The sequence below is a fragment of the Netta rufina genome, assembly GCF_964035555.1.
Source record: "Netta rufina genome assembly, chromosome: 24".
NCBI lineage: Eukaryota > Metazoa > Chordata > Aves > Anseriformes > Anatidae > Netta > Netta rufina.
The window spans coordinates 67,262-83,003 of NC_140148.1; the positions used below are offsets into that span (position 1 = coordinate 67,262).

The window sequence follows — 15,742 nt, forward strand, 5'->3', positions numbered from 1 at the left end:
CCCATGATCATTCATGATTTCTGAACTTTGGTTCTGCTATACCCTGGGGCCTCCCAGAGAGCATCACCAGGGCTAGTCCAAGGGATTTCAGGCTTGCTGCCCTCCACGTTTCAGGCAGCATGAGTTGCCCTAGTGCTGAACCTTTACCACATTATCAGCAGTGATTTCTGGTGTAATTAAAAAATAAAACATGGGTGAGAGAGGTGCAGGGAGCAGGCAGTGGGGATGCACTTGGTGCTGGAGGCTGCCAGGGTGCAGCAGTGAGGGTCACAGCATCTGAGATGGAGCCCCAGCATGGCTGCCCTCGCCATGCTGCAGCAAAAGCTTTGAGCTGTGCAGAACACCATCTGTGCAAAGCCAAAATTCAATGCATAGCAGAGCCCTCCACACCTCCTGCAGCCTCAGCATGAGTGGATGCAGCTGAGCCAGGTGGGTGATCAGGGGTTGCGGGTGCAGAGGGTGCCTACCCCTGGCACTCAGAAGGGCTCCACATAATTGCCAGGGAAGAAACCTACTTCCTCGCCCATGACACCCTCACACCATCCATCCGAGTACCTCCGTGTGATGTAGATGAGGGCCCCGGGCTGGAAGGAGAGCTCGTTGTCCTTCTGCTGTGCATAGGGATAGAGGGTCACCACTGTGAGAAGAGGGAGAGAAATGCCATGGAGCAGGACAAGGCCAGCTCCAGGACAACTCACCACCAGGGAGGGCAGGAGAGAAGGTGTGAGCCCCTCCATGCTGTCCTCTAGGGGGAGCACAGTTGCTCCCTTGGTGCTGTGGATGAGGTCAGAGGCTCAACGGGGCAAAGAAATCTGGTGGATCCTGGTGGACCTGAACCTAGAGCTGCTGTACCTTTCTCCAGGTAGCTTGCTGGGACCCAGGGGGGCTCCTCCACATCTGGTGGCAGTGGTGGGGTGAAATCTTCAAGGTCAGGCAAAGCTGGTGGTGGCAGCAGCAGTGGCTCGAGGTCATCAGGAACTGCAAATTCCCCCCCAAAAAAGCAATGGGGGAAAAGGGGCTCCACATGGAACAGGGGCCGCATGCAACAGTTGTGTCCCTGTTTCCCCCATGATGAGCACCTCTAAACCACCTCAGCACTCACCTGGGGGGATGATGTCCAGTGGAGGTAAGGCCAGGTCCCCCAGCGGTGGGGGGGGTAGGTCTGTGGGGAGAGGTGAAGGTGGCAGGACAGTGGCTGCAGCCAGGGGAGGTGGCCCTGGGAGGGACAGGAGTGCTGGTGCTGCAGGGATGCCTTCACCAGTGTCTCCCAGGGCTCCAGTTGAGCTGGGGGTTCAGAGGCAATGCCAGGTCAGAGGAGCCAGGCCAGATCTGCGGCTCAGCCCCTTGTCTTTGAACACAGACACCTGCCCCATGCCAGCACAGGGTGACACCCACTGTGGTCACCATGGTCAGGGACCTCAGCATCTGTGTGCTAACCCTGTGCAAACCATTTCCTCACTCCATGCGTCAGTTTCCCCATTATGTACCCTCTCCTTAAAGGTATTTTTGTTCTAGAGATGAGCACTGACTAGAGCGGTGAATCTCAAACTCCCCAAAACCATATATATATATATTTATATATATATATATATACATATATATATATACACACACACACACACTCTTGCAGAGAGGTTTTGGTTTTATATGTATATAAAACCAAAACCTCTCTGCAAGTGGAAGCTCCCCAGAGCAGCAGGGTGACCATGGCTGCCCCAGGCCCACTGACCCCTGAGCCTTTCAGAACCGTGCCTGTACCTGACTGATGTCAGAGAGGAGGTGGACGAGGCTGTGGAGAGCTTTCCCAGAGGAACCACAGGTGGTTGTATGGGCTCAGGGACACGGGTGCTCCTCCTGAAAGCAGAGCAGCCACTGAGCCCCCTTCCTCCTCCCACTGCACCTCCTTTACAGAAAGTGCCTTGGCATGGGGTTAGGGACAGGACACCAATGACAGCAGCATCACATGAACCTGTAGTGCACTTTGTGGCTGTGTAACCACCATTGCCACCTGCTCAGTGACACCAGCATTGTGTTGGCCCTGATGGTCACAGCTGGTCCAGAAAGATAAAGTCCCCACTGCTGCACCCCCTTCCCCCTGCCCCTGGAAGCCTCACCCCAGGGTGCCTGCAGACTGTGTGGTTGACTTAATCCCTTTCCGAGACAGGGTGCCTGTGCGGGAGAGCTGAGTGCTGTGGTCCTGCAGGCAGAAGGAAACACGGACACATGACAAGCACACTGCACCCCGATGTCCCTGTGGGCAGCAGCATACCTGTGCTCTTTGCTCCACCCTTCCCCAAGGGATGCTGCCAGGTGGTCCAGGGAGCTGGGAGCTGCCCCAGCTGACGGAAACAGCCAAGCAGCAGAAAGTGCTGGTGCTGCAGTGCTGTATTGCCACCGTGAGAACAGCAGCTCCAGCACCACCACTTCCCCTCCAGCCCCGTGGTGGTTTCACACTGTTCATGTACTTGTGATTCCGCTGAACACCGCCACCACCCTTCCCCCCCAGCACCTTCTGGCAAGGGCAGCTGATGAGAGCAGTTTCGGTGCTGAAAAAGCACTGTGGGAGTGAGAGCACAGCGGCTCAGCCCTGGCCCCAGCATTGCTGCCAGCCTTGGCCAAGCAACTCAAGCATTCTGTGTCTTTCTGGCTGCATTTGACCATGCCCTATTCTCCTCCTGCCCCAAGATAGGACCACTGAGCCCCAGTGGGATGAGTTCTGGGATGGGCTGGGGGAGAGTACAGACAGACCCCCCCACACACACACTTCTCCATCCAGGAGGGGTTTGAGCCCATCTGTGCACCCACCAGCATAACCCCAGGTTACTGGGGACTGAGAAAGCCCATCTGAGCCTCCACCTTTCCATGGGACATCCTCCTCATGCTGACCCCATCACCAGGCTGACCTTTATGCCATGACCAATGTCATCCAGGATGCTAAAGTTGAGGGGTTTCCTGTAGTAGGGCTCCAGGCAGGGTGGGCTGGGAGGTGACATGATCTTCTGGTGGGCTGGAAACCTCTTGCTGATGGTCAATGAGCCAATCTCCCGTCGAGAAACTTTCTCCTTGTGCATGTCAATCCTCTGTGGAGATGGCATTATCACCACCATCCCCTCCTGGGTTCTCCCCGCCTCTGCTGCCACCTCCAAGTCCCACCAGCCCTTCACAGACCTCCCCACATCTCCCTCTCCCTGCCTATAAAATAAGCCAGAGATCAGGCCTAATTCAAGCTTCAGCCTGATCCCGCTGGCCTGTGAGGAGCCCCCATAGAAGTCATGGGGTCAGAACCAGCTCTCCTACATCTCATCAAGGCAAGCAATGCCATTGATGCCACCATATCCACCTGCAGTGGATTTGGCCTTTCCTAAAACGGAAGAGCAAAGGCATAAGACAATGGTGAGGAATTTGCAAGTCTCAGCCACTTTCCTGCTGCTTCCAGAGTGACTGCCAGGTCCCTTCCATGGCAGTAAAAGCTCCAGGCAACTTTCAAGTGTCAGGAAGAAGGTGGGTGGTTGCAGAGCTCTGCACCAGTGTCCTCAGGCTCCAAGAGGATAACACCAGTTTCCACTGAGGGGAGAAAGCAGGTAAAGCAACACGACTGCTCCACGCTGCAGGTGGCTTCACAGGTGGCTCCCATGGTCCCCTTCACCAGTACTTGCAAACACCCACACTGAGACAGTGCCTGCTCCCTCCCACCCCCCAGAAGACAACGGTTTCTGAGCCCCAGGTGGACTTGTCCTTCAACAACCTGTTGGGTGACCACCATCACCCTGGGGTGAGAGATCAAGCACTGCAAGATGCTCTGATGGGCTCTTGAAACCATGTTGAAGGATGGTCTCCAGTCCTTTTAAGCTGTCCAAATATTTTCAATAACAGTCCCTTTTTCTGGAGACCACCCCACCCTTTTCAGGGCCCAAATCTCACAGCAACATGGACCCAACATGAAATGTCAGTGGTTGGAGAACAGACACACCTGAGCCACGCAGCTGATGTTGGCCTCCACCTTCCGCAGCTCGGCCACCTGCAGGTCTAGCAGCTGGAGCAAAGTGGTGGCCAGGCTGCTGACCTGGTACGCTACACTGGCCAGGGACTGGGTGCTAAATGCCATTGTCTCCTCCAGCGCCTTCTGCTTATCACTCGCCTGGAGGGCAAAACACACCTGGTGAGCCAAGCTGAGACAGCTGATACCACACCACGTCACGTTCACCCTCCTGCCACCATCTGCACGCTGGGGTCATATGGAAGTGAAGATGCTTCTTCTTTCCAAATGCATCACAGTTCCTCCAGCTCAGCCAGCAGGACTCAAACACCAGACAGTCAGCAGTGCTCAGCTTTTCTGGCACTGAGATGATGGTGACTCCTCCCTGGACAGGGACAGCACCGTCCTGGTGCAGTGGCACAATGCAGGGTTCTGCCATGCATGAGTGATGCCACCAAGAGAGGATCCTTTAAAGCACAAGGGGACCCCGTTGTCAAGACACTCTCCTCAGCACAGAGGGCCAAAGCAACCCTTTTCCCTTCTACTGTATCCCAAAAGCCCCTGCCCCACCTTTCCTTCAGCTGGTCACAAGGGGATCAAGGCAGGGAGGAGGAGGAGGGAAGCTGATGGCAGCAGAGCTTTGTGCCCACTCTACATCAGGACATGTGGTGGGGGCGAGCCCTGTGCAGATACCCAGCTTGCCTCTGTCCTGTGAGGAGACACCTCCACAACCCCAGGGACAGCTTGAGCTGGTGTTCATGGTCCCCTCCCTGGTTATCTCTGATGACAAAAACCCTTGGATGACTTTCCCTTTGTCCCAGTCCTAATTCTGAGAGCTGAGCAGAGAAGCATCTGTGGAGCATTACGAGAAACCAAAGCACGCGATAAACCCTGAGAGCTTTCACCGCTGGGTAGGAAGTGAGTGGGGAGGCTTGAGCTGCCACCACCAAGAGTCTTCACCATCACACCACCCTCCCCACCCCCCACCCTCATCCACAAGTACCACCATCTCAATAAGAAGCTTGATAAGGCTCCTAGCTGACTCCGACATCACAGTTCACCCCATGTTGTCCCTCAACGCCCTCACCTGCACATAGTTGCTCTCGCAGTAGTCAGCGACCCGGTGGAGATTGCAGTGGTTGTCGCGCAGGACCTGCCTGGCTGCGGGGATGTCACACTGCTGCAGCTGCTGCAGCTCCGACATGGTGCTGAGCTTGAGCGCCCACTTCCTCCCCAGCCTCCTCGGCGCCGGGTTTTGAAGCTCACAGCACTGCTGACGCAGGGCCTGCGGGTCCCTCAATGTCCCAGCCCCCACAGGGATGCCCCACAAGCATATGACCTCTCCAGCCACCTTCAGGCATTGGCGCTGGGAGAGCCAGGGAGAGGCAGGGGAACACCAGGAGAGGAAGCAAGTGTTTCCCCAGCTCTGCTCGCCTGTGGGGAGGTGGGCTAGAAGGGGAGCCCCGTGTCACAGTTGACAGACATCCCACTGGAGCAGTGGACAAGAGTGGCCTGCAGGCACTTCCTCAGGTCCTCCTGAGCTCTGTCCACAGCCTCAGCAATTTTGCATGGGACAGATGGCAGCAAAACACCCATACTGGGCCCACAGACCCATGAGTGCTTGCCTCCCTCCTCACATGAGTACAAGGATGAGGGAAATAATGAATTTCCTCCAGCACTGGCTCTGCTTCTCACACCCTCAAGGGCCAAGAGCTACCCAAGCTTCTCTCTAACTCCTCATGGTTTTCTTGCCCCAGCTCCCCTCCTCTTCATCCCTTCTGAAACAGGTGACGCCTGCTCCAACATGCACAGGGGATGTTCCCATTACTCCATGTCTGCCAGGCAGGTCAGGATCTAACTGCCACACAGACTCAGACATCCACAGTTGGAATCAGGGGCTTTACAAGTGCCTTAGCCATCAGCTTCACAAAGCACTTCTCCATCCTTCCCTTCCCTTCCCTTCCCTTCCCTTCCCTTCCCTTCCCTTCCCTTCCCTTCCCTTCCCTTCCCTTCCCTGCAGCCCTACCACTGATTACCCTGGGCTTTGAGGCTAATACTCAACACCTGACCAGCTTATTTGCCTGAGTCTATTATCAGCTTAAGGACCAAAGACATCTGCTCCCTGCTACTGGCTGGGAGATACAAAGGAGTCTTCAAGCCCACAGCAGGACAGTGAGGGTGCAAAGGACAGCATCTTGTCAGCACATATGGGTTTCTGAACAGCTCCACCACTGAGAGGGGGCAGCTCCTTGTCCCTGTAGGTAAGTGGCTTTGCTTCCTCCAGGCACAAACACTATTGTAGGTGCCTCTATCTTCATGAGTTGGTAGTTCCTCGGAAAACCTGCAAAGCTGCTCCTGCCCAAGCAGACACACTAGATAAATCTAGTTTGCATTTATGCTGCTCTGCTTGTTCAGGAGACACTGAGAAATTTGATGCATTCCCATCTGTGTCCTCCTAAGGGGCTGCTAATCCAATAGCCCTAGTTTTTCTCTGGGCTCAGCTGGCCCCACTGAACTGGTCTCCTCATGCTGTTGGGAAACAGCCTCTGTGGTAGGCAAAAACCTCTTTAAGAACTAGGCTAGATCCTCCTCAGCTGCCCTCAAACTGCACCTTTTGCTTGATTTGTCTAGTGAGAACAAGCAAACAAAAATCTGCCTACTGCAGATGTTAATACAAAGTGTTTTGAAATGTGTGTTGTGTTTTCTGTTTTGTTTTGTTGTGCTTCTAAAGCTTCAGCCCCTCTCTCAACATGAGAGTAATTGAGATGTTACCAGCATTTGCAATAGTGTTACGGCCAAACTAATAGTCCTAATGTGCCCTAGGCGAAGCCCATCTATAGTTTAAGCAAATGCCATTTATGTGTGGTTACAGGGCAAAATGGCTCAGGATATGACAGAGAAGGAACTGTTGAAGATGGAACTGGATCAGCTGAAAAAGGAGGTGAAGAATGAGAGGCAAATGGTGAGTATTTCATCCAAAATGGAAATGGGCTTTTCCTGGGGTAATGTTCTGACCTGATTGTGCTATGAAGGGAAAACAAACCACAACCCCCTAAAATTAAACCTCATATACAGGCACAAGCATGTGAGTTCAAACCTATTGCCTCAAGACAAGCTTCCTCTTGGGGTTTAGCCTCATGTCTCACAGTCCTGTAGCTGCAGCCCCATAGGGATGTTCTTGGGGATACCACAGCCATGGGTAGCTCCACAGTTCTCCTCTCCCAAAGGAGCAACTGGGTTTGTAGGCAGATGACGAGCAAGAGTACAGGTCTGCAGTGATGGCTTGTTCTTGTAACCCATGTGGGGCATCTCCTTCCTTCCTTGCAGGTCTCCAAGACCGGCAAAGAGATCAAGGAGTACGTCGAATCCATGGCAGGAGAGGACCCACTGTTGAAAGGTGTCCCTGAGGACAAGAACCCATTTAAGGAAAAGGGTGGCTGTACAATAAGCTGACACCCTTTCTCCTCCCTCCCTGCCCTGGCCAGGAACTGGGCTGTTTCATGCAGGAGGCAAGACTGTAAGAAACCTGCTTTTCCTGTAGTCTGACCTTGGCACTGGGGAGTCCTGAACCAGTATGTAGTTGCATCTAAAGTAGCAAAAAAAAAAAAAAAAAAGAGAGAGAAAGAGGAAAAAAAAAAAAAAGCTATCCTCTCCCCCCCCCCAACACCGGAGATGAGGTTCAGCAGTCAGAGCAGAGTGTGCTTTTGTGCTCATGTAACTGATTTACATTTGGTTTCCGCCAAGCAAAACTTCTGTATTTTTAGCAGGCAGCAGCAAACTGGGCTTTAACGAAACCGTAGGGCTGTTCCTTGTCTCAGACTTCTCCAAGCAGACCAACACCAGTATAGGCTCCAAAGCCCCGAGCTGAGCCCCCCTCTTCCCACTCAATGCAGAAGAATGCTCCCAGTGGGATCTCACTTGAGTTATTACCCTGTTCCCCCATCTGGCACAGGCAGACAACATACTGTTGCTAGTTTGAGGCTTCCAGAGGTCTGAAGCTTTACTCTCTTTATTACGATGTATACCCCCAGCCCATTAATGCTATCGCCCCTACAGACCACAGCTCATACCCACAATGCATCTAGAGCCATGGGATGGTCAGAGTATGTCTGGGGACTTCAACCAACATATTGTGAGACACAGGAAGGCGCAAGGCTCCAGGCAGCTTGTTCAAAAGCTTAACCCTGCCTCTTAGTCTTGCAGCCACAGGAGAGTAAGCTGTCAGGGCCTTCCTGCAGCTATGGCGGCTCCATACACTGCCTTCGCTTTATGATCTGCTCTCCTCTGCTGCTGACGCTGTGCTGTGGGCAGGTGGGGAGGATGGACCAATTCCATACAGGTAGTGGTGCTGCAAGGTCTTGTCCCCCAATGTCTCGGTGACAGGGATGACTTGGAGCTGGCAGCCCAGACAGCCTCTGCTCAGAGATGGTGCATGCACCAGGTCAGACTTAAACACAGGAATGATAATTGCTACAAATTGAAGGCAGGAACAAACCTCTCCCACCACGTGGGATGTGGCTGTTTGGGAAGAGTTGATAGTGCAGAATTGTATTGGGCATAGCCTTTGTCTCTCATGATGCTGGTGGAGAAAGCAGCCACGGATAGGGCTCCAGAAGAGCATGGAGGTGGGCTTGGGACGACTTTAAATGCTGCACGCACAGGGAAATCGCTCCTGAACCCATCCGGAGCTGCGGTGCTTTCCTGGCCGCTGGGCCACTGCTGGCCATGCTCGGCGCTTCCCTGCAGGAGGCCGTGGGACTGGAGGGCCTCAGCCACCCAGAGCCTGCCCCCACCTGAGCACAGCGCAGAGGGAACCCACACCGATCCTCCGCGTCCGGTGTCGTGTACCTGCCTAGCCACGAGTACCTGAATCAATAAAGGTTTTGTTCTTTCTCTTGCCTACACTAAATAAACCCACCCCCTGTGCATTCGAAGCGCAGCCTCTGTCTCTTCTGTCTGGACAGGACGAGCTCGGAACGGCTCAAACCTAGCGACGAGCACCCTCAGGCATCCCCCTGCTTTATGAAGACCAGACGAAAAAAAAAAAAAAAACTAACTAACTAACTAACTAAATAAATAAAGGCAGCTCCTGTGCCAGAACAGAGATTTGCTGCCCGTCCCTGCCGCTAATCCCGGCGGAGGCCTCAGGCGGGCCCGGGCCGGGTTAATCCCGGCTGAGCCCTCCGGGCCCTGTAGCAGCGCCAGCTCGCCCCGGCCCGCCCTCCGCGGCGGGCTGATCCACGCGCTGCCTCCCGGGGGGGTGGGGGGGGGGGGGAGGGAGCGTCTCTACTGTCGACCCCACGCAGGGGCCGCAGCTGGACTCCCTCCCCCCCCCCGCCGCCAGGATTTATGGTGCCGCCCGGGGAAGCGCTCCGCAGCCCGCCTTAGGGAACGCCCCGAGGCGGGGGCGCCGCCAGCCAATAGCAACTCGGGGAGGCGGCTGCGTCACGCCACGCGCGCGACCTGCGCCAGCATCCGAGCTGCGCCCTCCTCAGCCCCGCCCTGTCGGTGCTCGCGCGCATGCGCTCCTGAGCGCCGGCGCCCCCGCACGAAATGGAGGCGTGCGGGTGCCCGGCACCAGGGAGGACGGGAGGGCTTTCGGGGCAGGCCCGGTGCCGGCGCTCCCGCCCCGCTTCGCGACCGCCTCCCGCTGAATTATCGGGGCGGCGGAGACAAAAATGGCGGGAGGTCCCACCGAGATTTGAACTCGGATCGCTGGATTCAAAGTCCAGAGTGCTAACCATTACACCATGGGACCGTTACGGAGCCCTTTCGCCGCGGTGTCTTGACTCTCGTCCCCGCCGCTCTGGGCGCTCGCTCGGGCCTCGCCTCCGCGGCCTGCCCGGGGCCTCCTCCGGGGGCCGCCGCCGCAGGCAGCGCCCGGCACCGCTCCGTTGCCCCGGGAGGGGGCCGGGATTCCGCAGCGCCGCCAAACCCGACGAAACCTGCGGGCTGGTGGCGCCGGTGCACGCGGCAGCCGCCGTGGCCCGAAACGAAGGGGAGGGGGGCGTTGGGATTTGCGAAGGGCCTGAGCCCCGTGCCCAGCGCCCCGCAGAGGTTCCAGGAGAGGATCCCGCACGCTCCGACAGACCCCGGTCGTGCAACAGACCGGGGCTGCGCCCCGCCGCCCGTGAAGAACAGGCGGCAACCTCCGAGGTTTCCCTGGGCGCTGCTGCTGCCGCCCACACGCGCGTCCTCGGCCACCCGCTTCCCCACCAGCACCTTGATTTCTTCCTTCCCCACGACTCGATGAAAAACACACAGGAACAGTGTTAGGTTGGTTTGTTTGTTTGTTTTTCTTCTTTATTAAAAAAAAATAAAAACAACCAAAAAAACAGTGGAGTAAAGCGGTTTGTGGCAAAACCTCGCTGGAAGAGAAATGGAGTCCATAATTCCAACTCCACATACAAACCAACAAAACGCCTCACACCAGAGTACAAGGGAAGAACACGAATTAGATGAGGCAAGTAGGAGAGAAAGGGGGAAGGTGGAAAGAAACGTTCAGCTGAAGGGAGGAAAACCAGTATCATTACAATGAAGTACAGTTTTTTTTGAGGAATAGTTTGAAATTGCATTGGAGCAGCCGCTGGAAAGAGACGTGGCTTTGCTCAGTGGGTTGATGAGCACTTTTGGGTCACCTGTCCCATGGACAAGGTGCTGCTGGGTGCTCGTGGTGTCAGGACGTGGAGTAAAACAGGACCTCATATTTGGCTCCATTGCAATTCAATGGATTGCTTTGCATGGCTGATGTGCTGCTCAGGACACCCCTCGCACTGCCATCAACCTCCACCAAAAGAGATGCAGAAACACATGGCCACTGGGAAAAAAACACTGCCCACGATTTCTCTAGCATCTCCTACCCATGCAAGATGGGGTTCAGCCCCACTACACTGGGGAACTGAGGAGGATGGAAGTTCTACTGCTGACAGAAGTAAATATCAAAGTTCAAAAGGAAAAAGTAATGGAAGATTGAGCATTTAAAAAAAAAAATCAGTCACAACTAAACAGTTTGGACTGCTGAGGTCTGGAGCTTTTTCAACTAACGACCACTTTAAAGTGAAACGAAAGCCCATAAATTCTATTTTTAAAGAACATTTTTCTTTGGAAAAAAGAGAGTTTTTTGTTTTGTTTTGTGTTTTGTGTTTTTTTTGTGTGTGTGTTTTTTTTTTGTTTGTTTTTTCCCCTACACTACAGCATGTGGAGTTGCCACTATCTAGTTTTAATCTATTGTTGCTAAGAGGTAGATAAACAAAAATGACTTGGTTATATATAAGGTCATGCCCCTGTGTTTGACATGCAGTGAAGCTGGCAAACTCCACAGGCACCAGCCATTTGGGGCTTTCAAGAAACTCTAGGGTTTCATCTGGGATTTTGCCTCACCTGGAGTGACCCTAAAATTTGTCAGTTTTCAATTCAGCCTAACAGAGCTGGTTAAAGAAGCAATGTTGGGGGGAGGGGGGGCAGTACGTGTCATGTTTTAGGGCCAGATTTCCTCCTGAAGTCAACAAATCTGATCTCATGATGAATCCAGATACATTTCAAATGAAACAATATGCTTAATTGCTTGGTAATGAACACTTAAACACATTACGGTGATTTTGACAATTAGCTTCTGCACTGATTCCAGCCAATCCCACCAATTTTCTGGGACAATCCACGAACAGCAACAGGAGCTGGATGCACCCAGTGCTGCTCTCCACCTCCTCCAGGATACAGCACCTGCTGTGCTCCTGTGCTGCCTGCACAGGAGCACAGCAGCTCTCAGTGAGCCATTCCCCACTCCATGCTGCTGCATCCCTATGGAAAACATTTACCAACTATGTCCTGCTGGACTTAGTGTTGCTTTTCAAAATCATTTACCCAAACCGGTCAAAAAATGGCTTCAATTCTGTCATAAAGCTGACTCTGGGGTCTTAATTTGTTGGTTTTTGTTTGTTTGTTTGTTTGCTTTGTTTTAGCAAAAAAAATCCTTTCATCTTTAGGTCATGTTGATACTTTGCTAATGCAGCTCACAAATACTTTCTACAGTTCATAATCCACTGCTCTGCCACAATAGCAGGGACAGGCTGCCACTGCAGACCAGGCAAAGCATCCTGGCATGCCCTACCACAACTCGGAGAGGTATTTGTCTTCAAGAAAAACTAAAAAGAAAATCATTAAGGTACAGTAAAGCAGCAGGGTTCAAATGCACACTAAATTCAGCAATGGGCTGACTTTCAAGGAGTCCAATTTACCACCCATCCTGACCAGCAAGTCTCCCACACCAATGGTCCCAGGAGCCTTCCTCATCAGATCTCTTTCCTCTTCTATACTGCAACGCTCCCTAACTGTGGGGTGGAAGGACAGGGTACCAAACCTGCCTCTCCACTACCTGGGAGGATGCGTCTTCTGATGTGTTTGAAGACTGTCCCAAGGCAGTTCCCACGTGGCAGTGGTGCCAGACCCTCCCTGTGTGTCAATTGGGTCAGCCTTGAGGTAGTTCGCAGGTGTACATTTCCAGCTTGCATCATCTGCATGTTCTCTGAAAATCACAATTTAAGAGCCTCTGGGTGGTTTTGCTCTGCTCCAGATCTTACCCATAATCACAAATTATTAAAAACAAACAAAAAATAAACACCAAAACTAGTAAGAAAGGCTTATTCAAGGCTGAATTGGGATTCATTTTTCCCTCCCTACACATCATTGATGTGCATCTCCTAGGTGCATCTCCTACACAGTGTACCACAGCAGCTAACTCCTTCAAGAGAGTTTTGCAACTTTAGATCCTCATTTTGCCTAACAATAAGTATCCTGTTGTGGCGCTCTGCTCCCAGTGAGTTGCTGCACAGGTCTGCCCATCTGACATCCCGAATTCATTTGAGCCTTGAACATGTTTATTTGCAAGCACCTGCTTGGAGGCAGTTTCCTAAGCATTGGGCACTTTTCCACCCACTTTCGACAGTCAGGCTTAATTAAAATGGAATTGAAACTTCCATGCACTAATTCACGCTGCCAGTCACCATGCCCTTCTCTCATAGCAAATCTGTGTTCTTCACCTCCAGCAAAGCCCAGGGCCAGGCTGGGCACAGCACATCCCAGCCATTTGCTCTGCCCGAGCAGCCTTCAGAACCAAGCACATAATTAAGATGTTTAAATATTCTTATGCCCTCTCAGGGACCTGCACTTTTCACAGGCTCACACTGATTTCATCCAAACAAAACAAAAGCCACAATAGGGGAAAGAAAGAAAAAAAAATCCCACACATCCCAAAATCTGTTACTTTTTTTTTTTTTGGAAAAAAAAAAAGTTCCAAAAATATTAAAAGCCTTTTCTGTGAACCACCAGGGGACAGATAGGGAAGAACTACATTAAAAACAAAGAAATTAAATTTACGACTTCAACTGTTTTACAACAAGCCTGCATTTCTGAACTGTTTTTTTTTTTTCAGAAGCTAGAAAACACAATATTTGGAGCTAGAAATTAAAAGAGAATTTTTTTCTGGCACTGATGAACTATTTGACTAACTTATACTGATTTTTTTTCCCCCACTCAAAACTTAAAACACAACCAAAATGTAATGCCCAGGAAACATGAAGTGTATGTTAGAGGCAGTTTCTTTTCAGTATTTACAATGGATTTTCATCTTTTTTGACTCTGTAAAACTCTTTCAAGCCTGTCAGTGCAGTCAGACTGCAATCATGACTGCCAGGAGGGAGCATGGCCCAGTTGTTGCTGCTGAACCCCAATTCGCTTCCCTACCTCAGTTGCACTTAGGGGATGAGAAAGTGGTCAGAACTTGGAAGAAAAATACATTAAGTGTTGGGTTTTGTTGTTTGTTTGCTTGGCTTTTTTTTGTTTGTTTGTTTTCTCTTTTTCCCTAGCTGAATGACAAAACAAGATTCTGATAGCATTAAAATGAGATGAACCCCAAAAAATCCACATAGCACCATGGTTGATAGTCCTGGCAACAATATTTTGCCTAGTATATGGAACTGAGGATCACAAAGTGCTTCAGAGACATTAATTTGTTAATCCTCACAACGGGCCTGCGAGGTAGGTAAGAAGTATTACTCCCACTGGGGAGAAACTGATGCACAGATATTTCTTTATTTCCTTTCTTTCTGTTTTGCCCTACGACCTCAGAGCCAGCCAGTGGCACAGCTGGGAAACAAACTCCCTGCTCTACCCATGCACTGCTTCCTGCCTGAAGCTCCCACCCTGGTACAATCTGATGAGCCCCAGGACAGCAACCAGAAACTCCCCCTCTCCTATCCCAGAGGCTCCATACGTGACTGCCCCTGCCTCAAATTAAAAACTTTCTAATCTGACAGGAAAGGACAATTTCAAGAAACAAACTGACCTGCCATGCACCCACCCCTTCCAGCACCTAGGATGAGCAGGGCTGGGTTTGCTACCTCCTGGTGGGGGGAGGGAGGGGAGCGGGGAAGAGGATAAAATGAGGCAGAAAAAAATCTTCTAGTACAAAAGTGAGGCAGCAGCTCAGGAGAGGAGCAATTGGTGCTCACCACCCTGGTCCTCAGTGAAGATGAAGCCACAAGCAAGCATCTGCCCTGGGTCCCTGCTGTGTCCCAGTCTGGCTTCATCAGATGTAGCAGACAGTGGATGTGGGTTGATTTTCTTGCTATTGAAGGGCTCCTATGGGAGGTTCCCCCCAGATTGCCTATTTTTCCAGTGCAAAGAGAGTAGCTGTTAGGAAGGAGGTACTGAAGAGCAGTTATCCTCCTTTCTGCTTGCTTTCAGGTTTTACTAGGGATTTGTTTCCTGCTTCTTCACTCCAAGCCTAATTCAAAGCTTGCTTGCATCTCCTTCCCCTGGCCCTCATGACTAGTCTGGACGGGGATCCTGGTTTATGCTAGTTTAGCTGTTCCCAGCTCAGATTGGCTCTGGAGAAATACAGAGGTGCTTAGAGGTATCTTCCTTACTGCGAATAATTTTATAAAGCAAAGTTGCTTTCCAGAAGTCCTGTTGAACTCAATGGGATGTCAGTAGGAATTTAAGCAGGTATTTAAGTGCTTCCCCAACCTGGGGAGAAGAGAAACCAGCAGCAGACTTGCCTTTTCCAGGCAACTAGGTCTGCCTTATGAAACCACAGCTGATGCTGCCTTCCCTCAGGGAAACAATGATGTTCCCAAAAGAACTGCTCACTCTTATGTGACAGCACCAGTGATGTCTCAGCTGCCACAAAGACAGCCTCAGGCAATGGTGGCAAAGGGATCAGCCTTGAGGTGTCTTTATGCCTGCAGCCCTTTGCTGGTGAAAAGCATCAAAGGTGTCCCTGAATCATCAGACTTCAGGTATGTGTCAAGATCTTCTCACTGCAACAATCTGATTATCAGTATTGTGGGTGTTTTGTTTTTTTTTCCCCTCAATGATAGTTTGCACCAGTTATCAAAAACACTTGCTGTTGAAAAATACAAATATAATCACCGATGTCTGAATACACTGATTTACGTAAGGCTGTAAGAAGTAGAGAGCCAGAGATTTAAATAAGAAACCGTTTTTCCTAGGACAAATGCCAGTCTCTGGAAGAGAAGGAAAAACAGGCAGAAGCACCTTCTTGTGGAGGGGCACCAGTGAAGGTGCTGCACAGGTGGGCAGGGGTTTCCTTCTGCTGCCACTGCCCAGCTTTGCTCCTTTGTTCCCATCTCTCTGGAAAAGGGCCAGCACTTCTCCATCACTACAGGTGAGCCTGATCCTGTGTTCCTCATGCACCCAAAATTTCTGTGGGGTTTAGGAGCAGAAGAGAGGAGTGAGGCTGGGGAGCCA

At 51.8% G+C, this 15,742-nt stretch overlaps 2 protein-coding genes across 2 annotated transcripts; one reads left to right on the forward strand and one right to left on the reverse strand.

Moving 5' to 3' along the window:
• Positions 1-476: 476 nt before the first annotated feature.
• On the reverse strand, positions 477-5,180 carry ABI3 (ABI family member 3; the record flags this gene model as incomplete). The annotated part of the gene is made up of 8 exons (XM_084301340.1): positions 477-637; positions 853-978; positions 1,103-1,284; positions 1,759-1,854; positions 2,115-2,197; positions 2,904-3,080; positions 3,971-4,138; positions 5,064-5,180. 8 exons carry the CDS (start codon positions 5,178-5,180, stop codon positions 477-479), a joined length of 1,110 nt encoding a protein of 369 aa, XP_084157466.1.
• A 1,674-nt stretch (positions 5,181-6,854) lies between these two features.
• Positions 6,855-7,429, forward strand: GNGT2 (G protein subunit gamma transducin 2; the record flags this gene model as incomplete). The annotated part of the gene is made up of 2 exons (XM_084301305.1): positions 6,855-6,938; positions 7,304-7,429. 2 exons carry the CDS (start codon positions 6,855-6,857, stop codon positions 7,427-7,429), a joined length of 210 nt encoding a protein of 69 aa, XP_084157431.1.
• Positions 7,430-15,742: the final 8,313 nt, after the last annotated feature.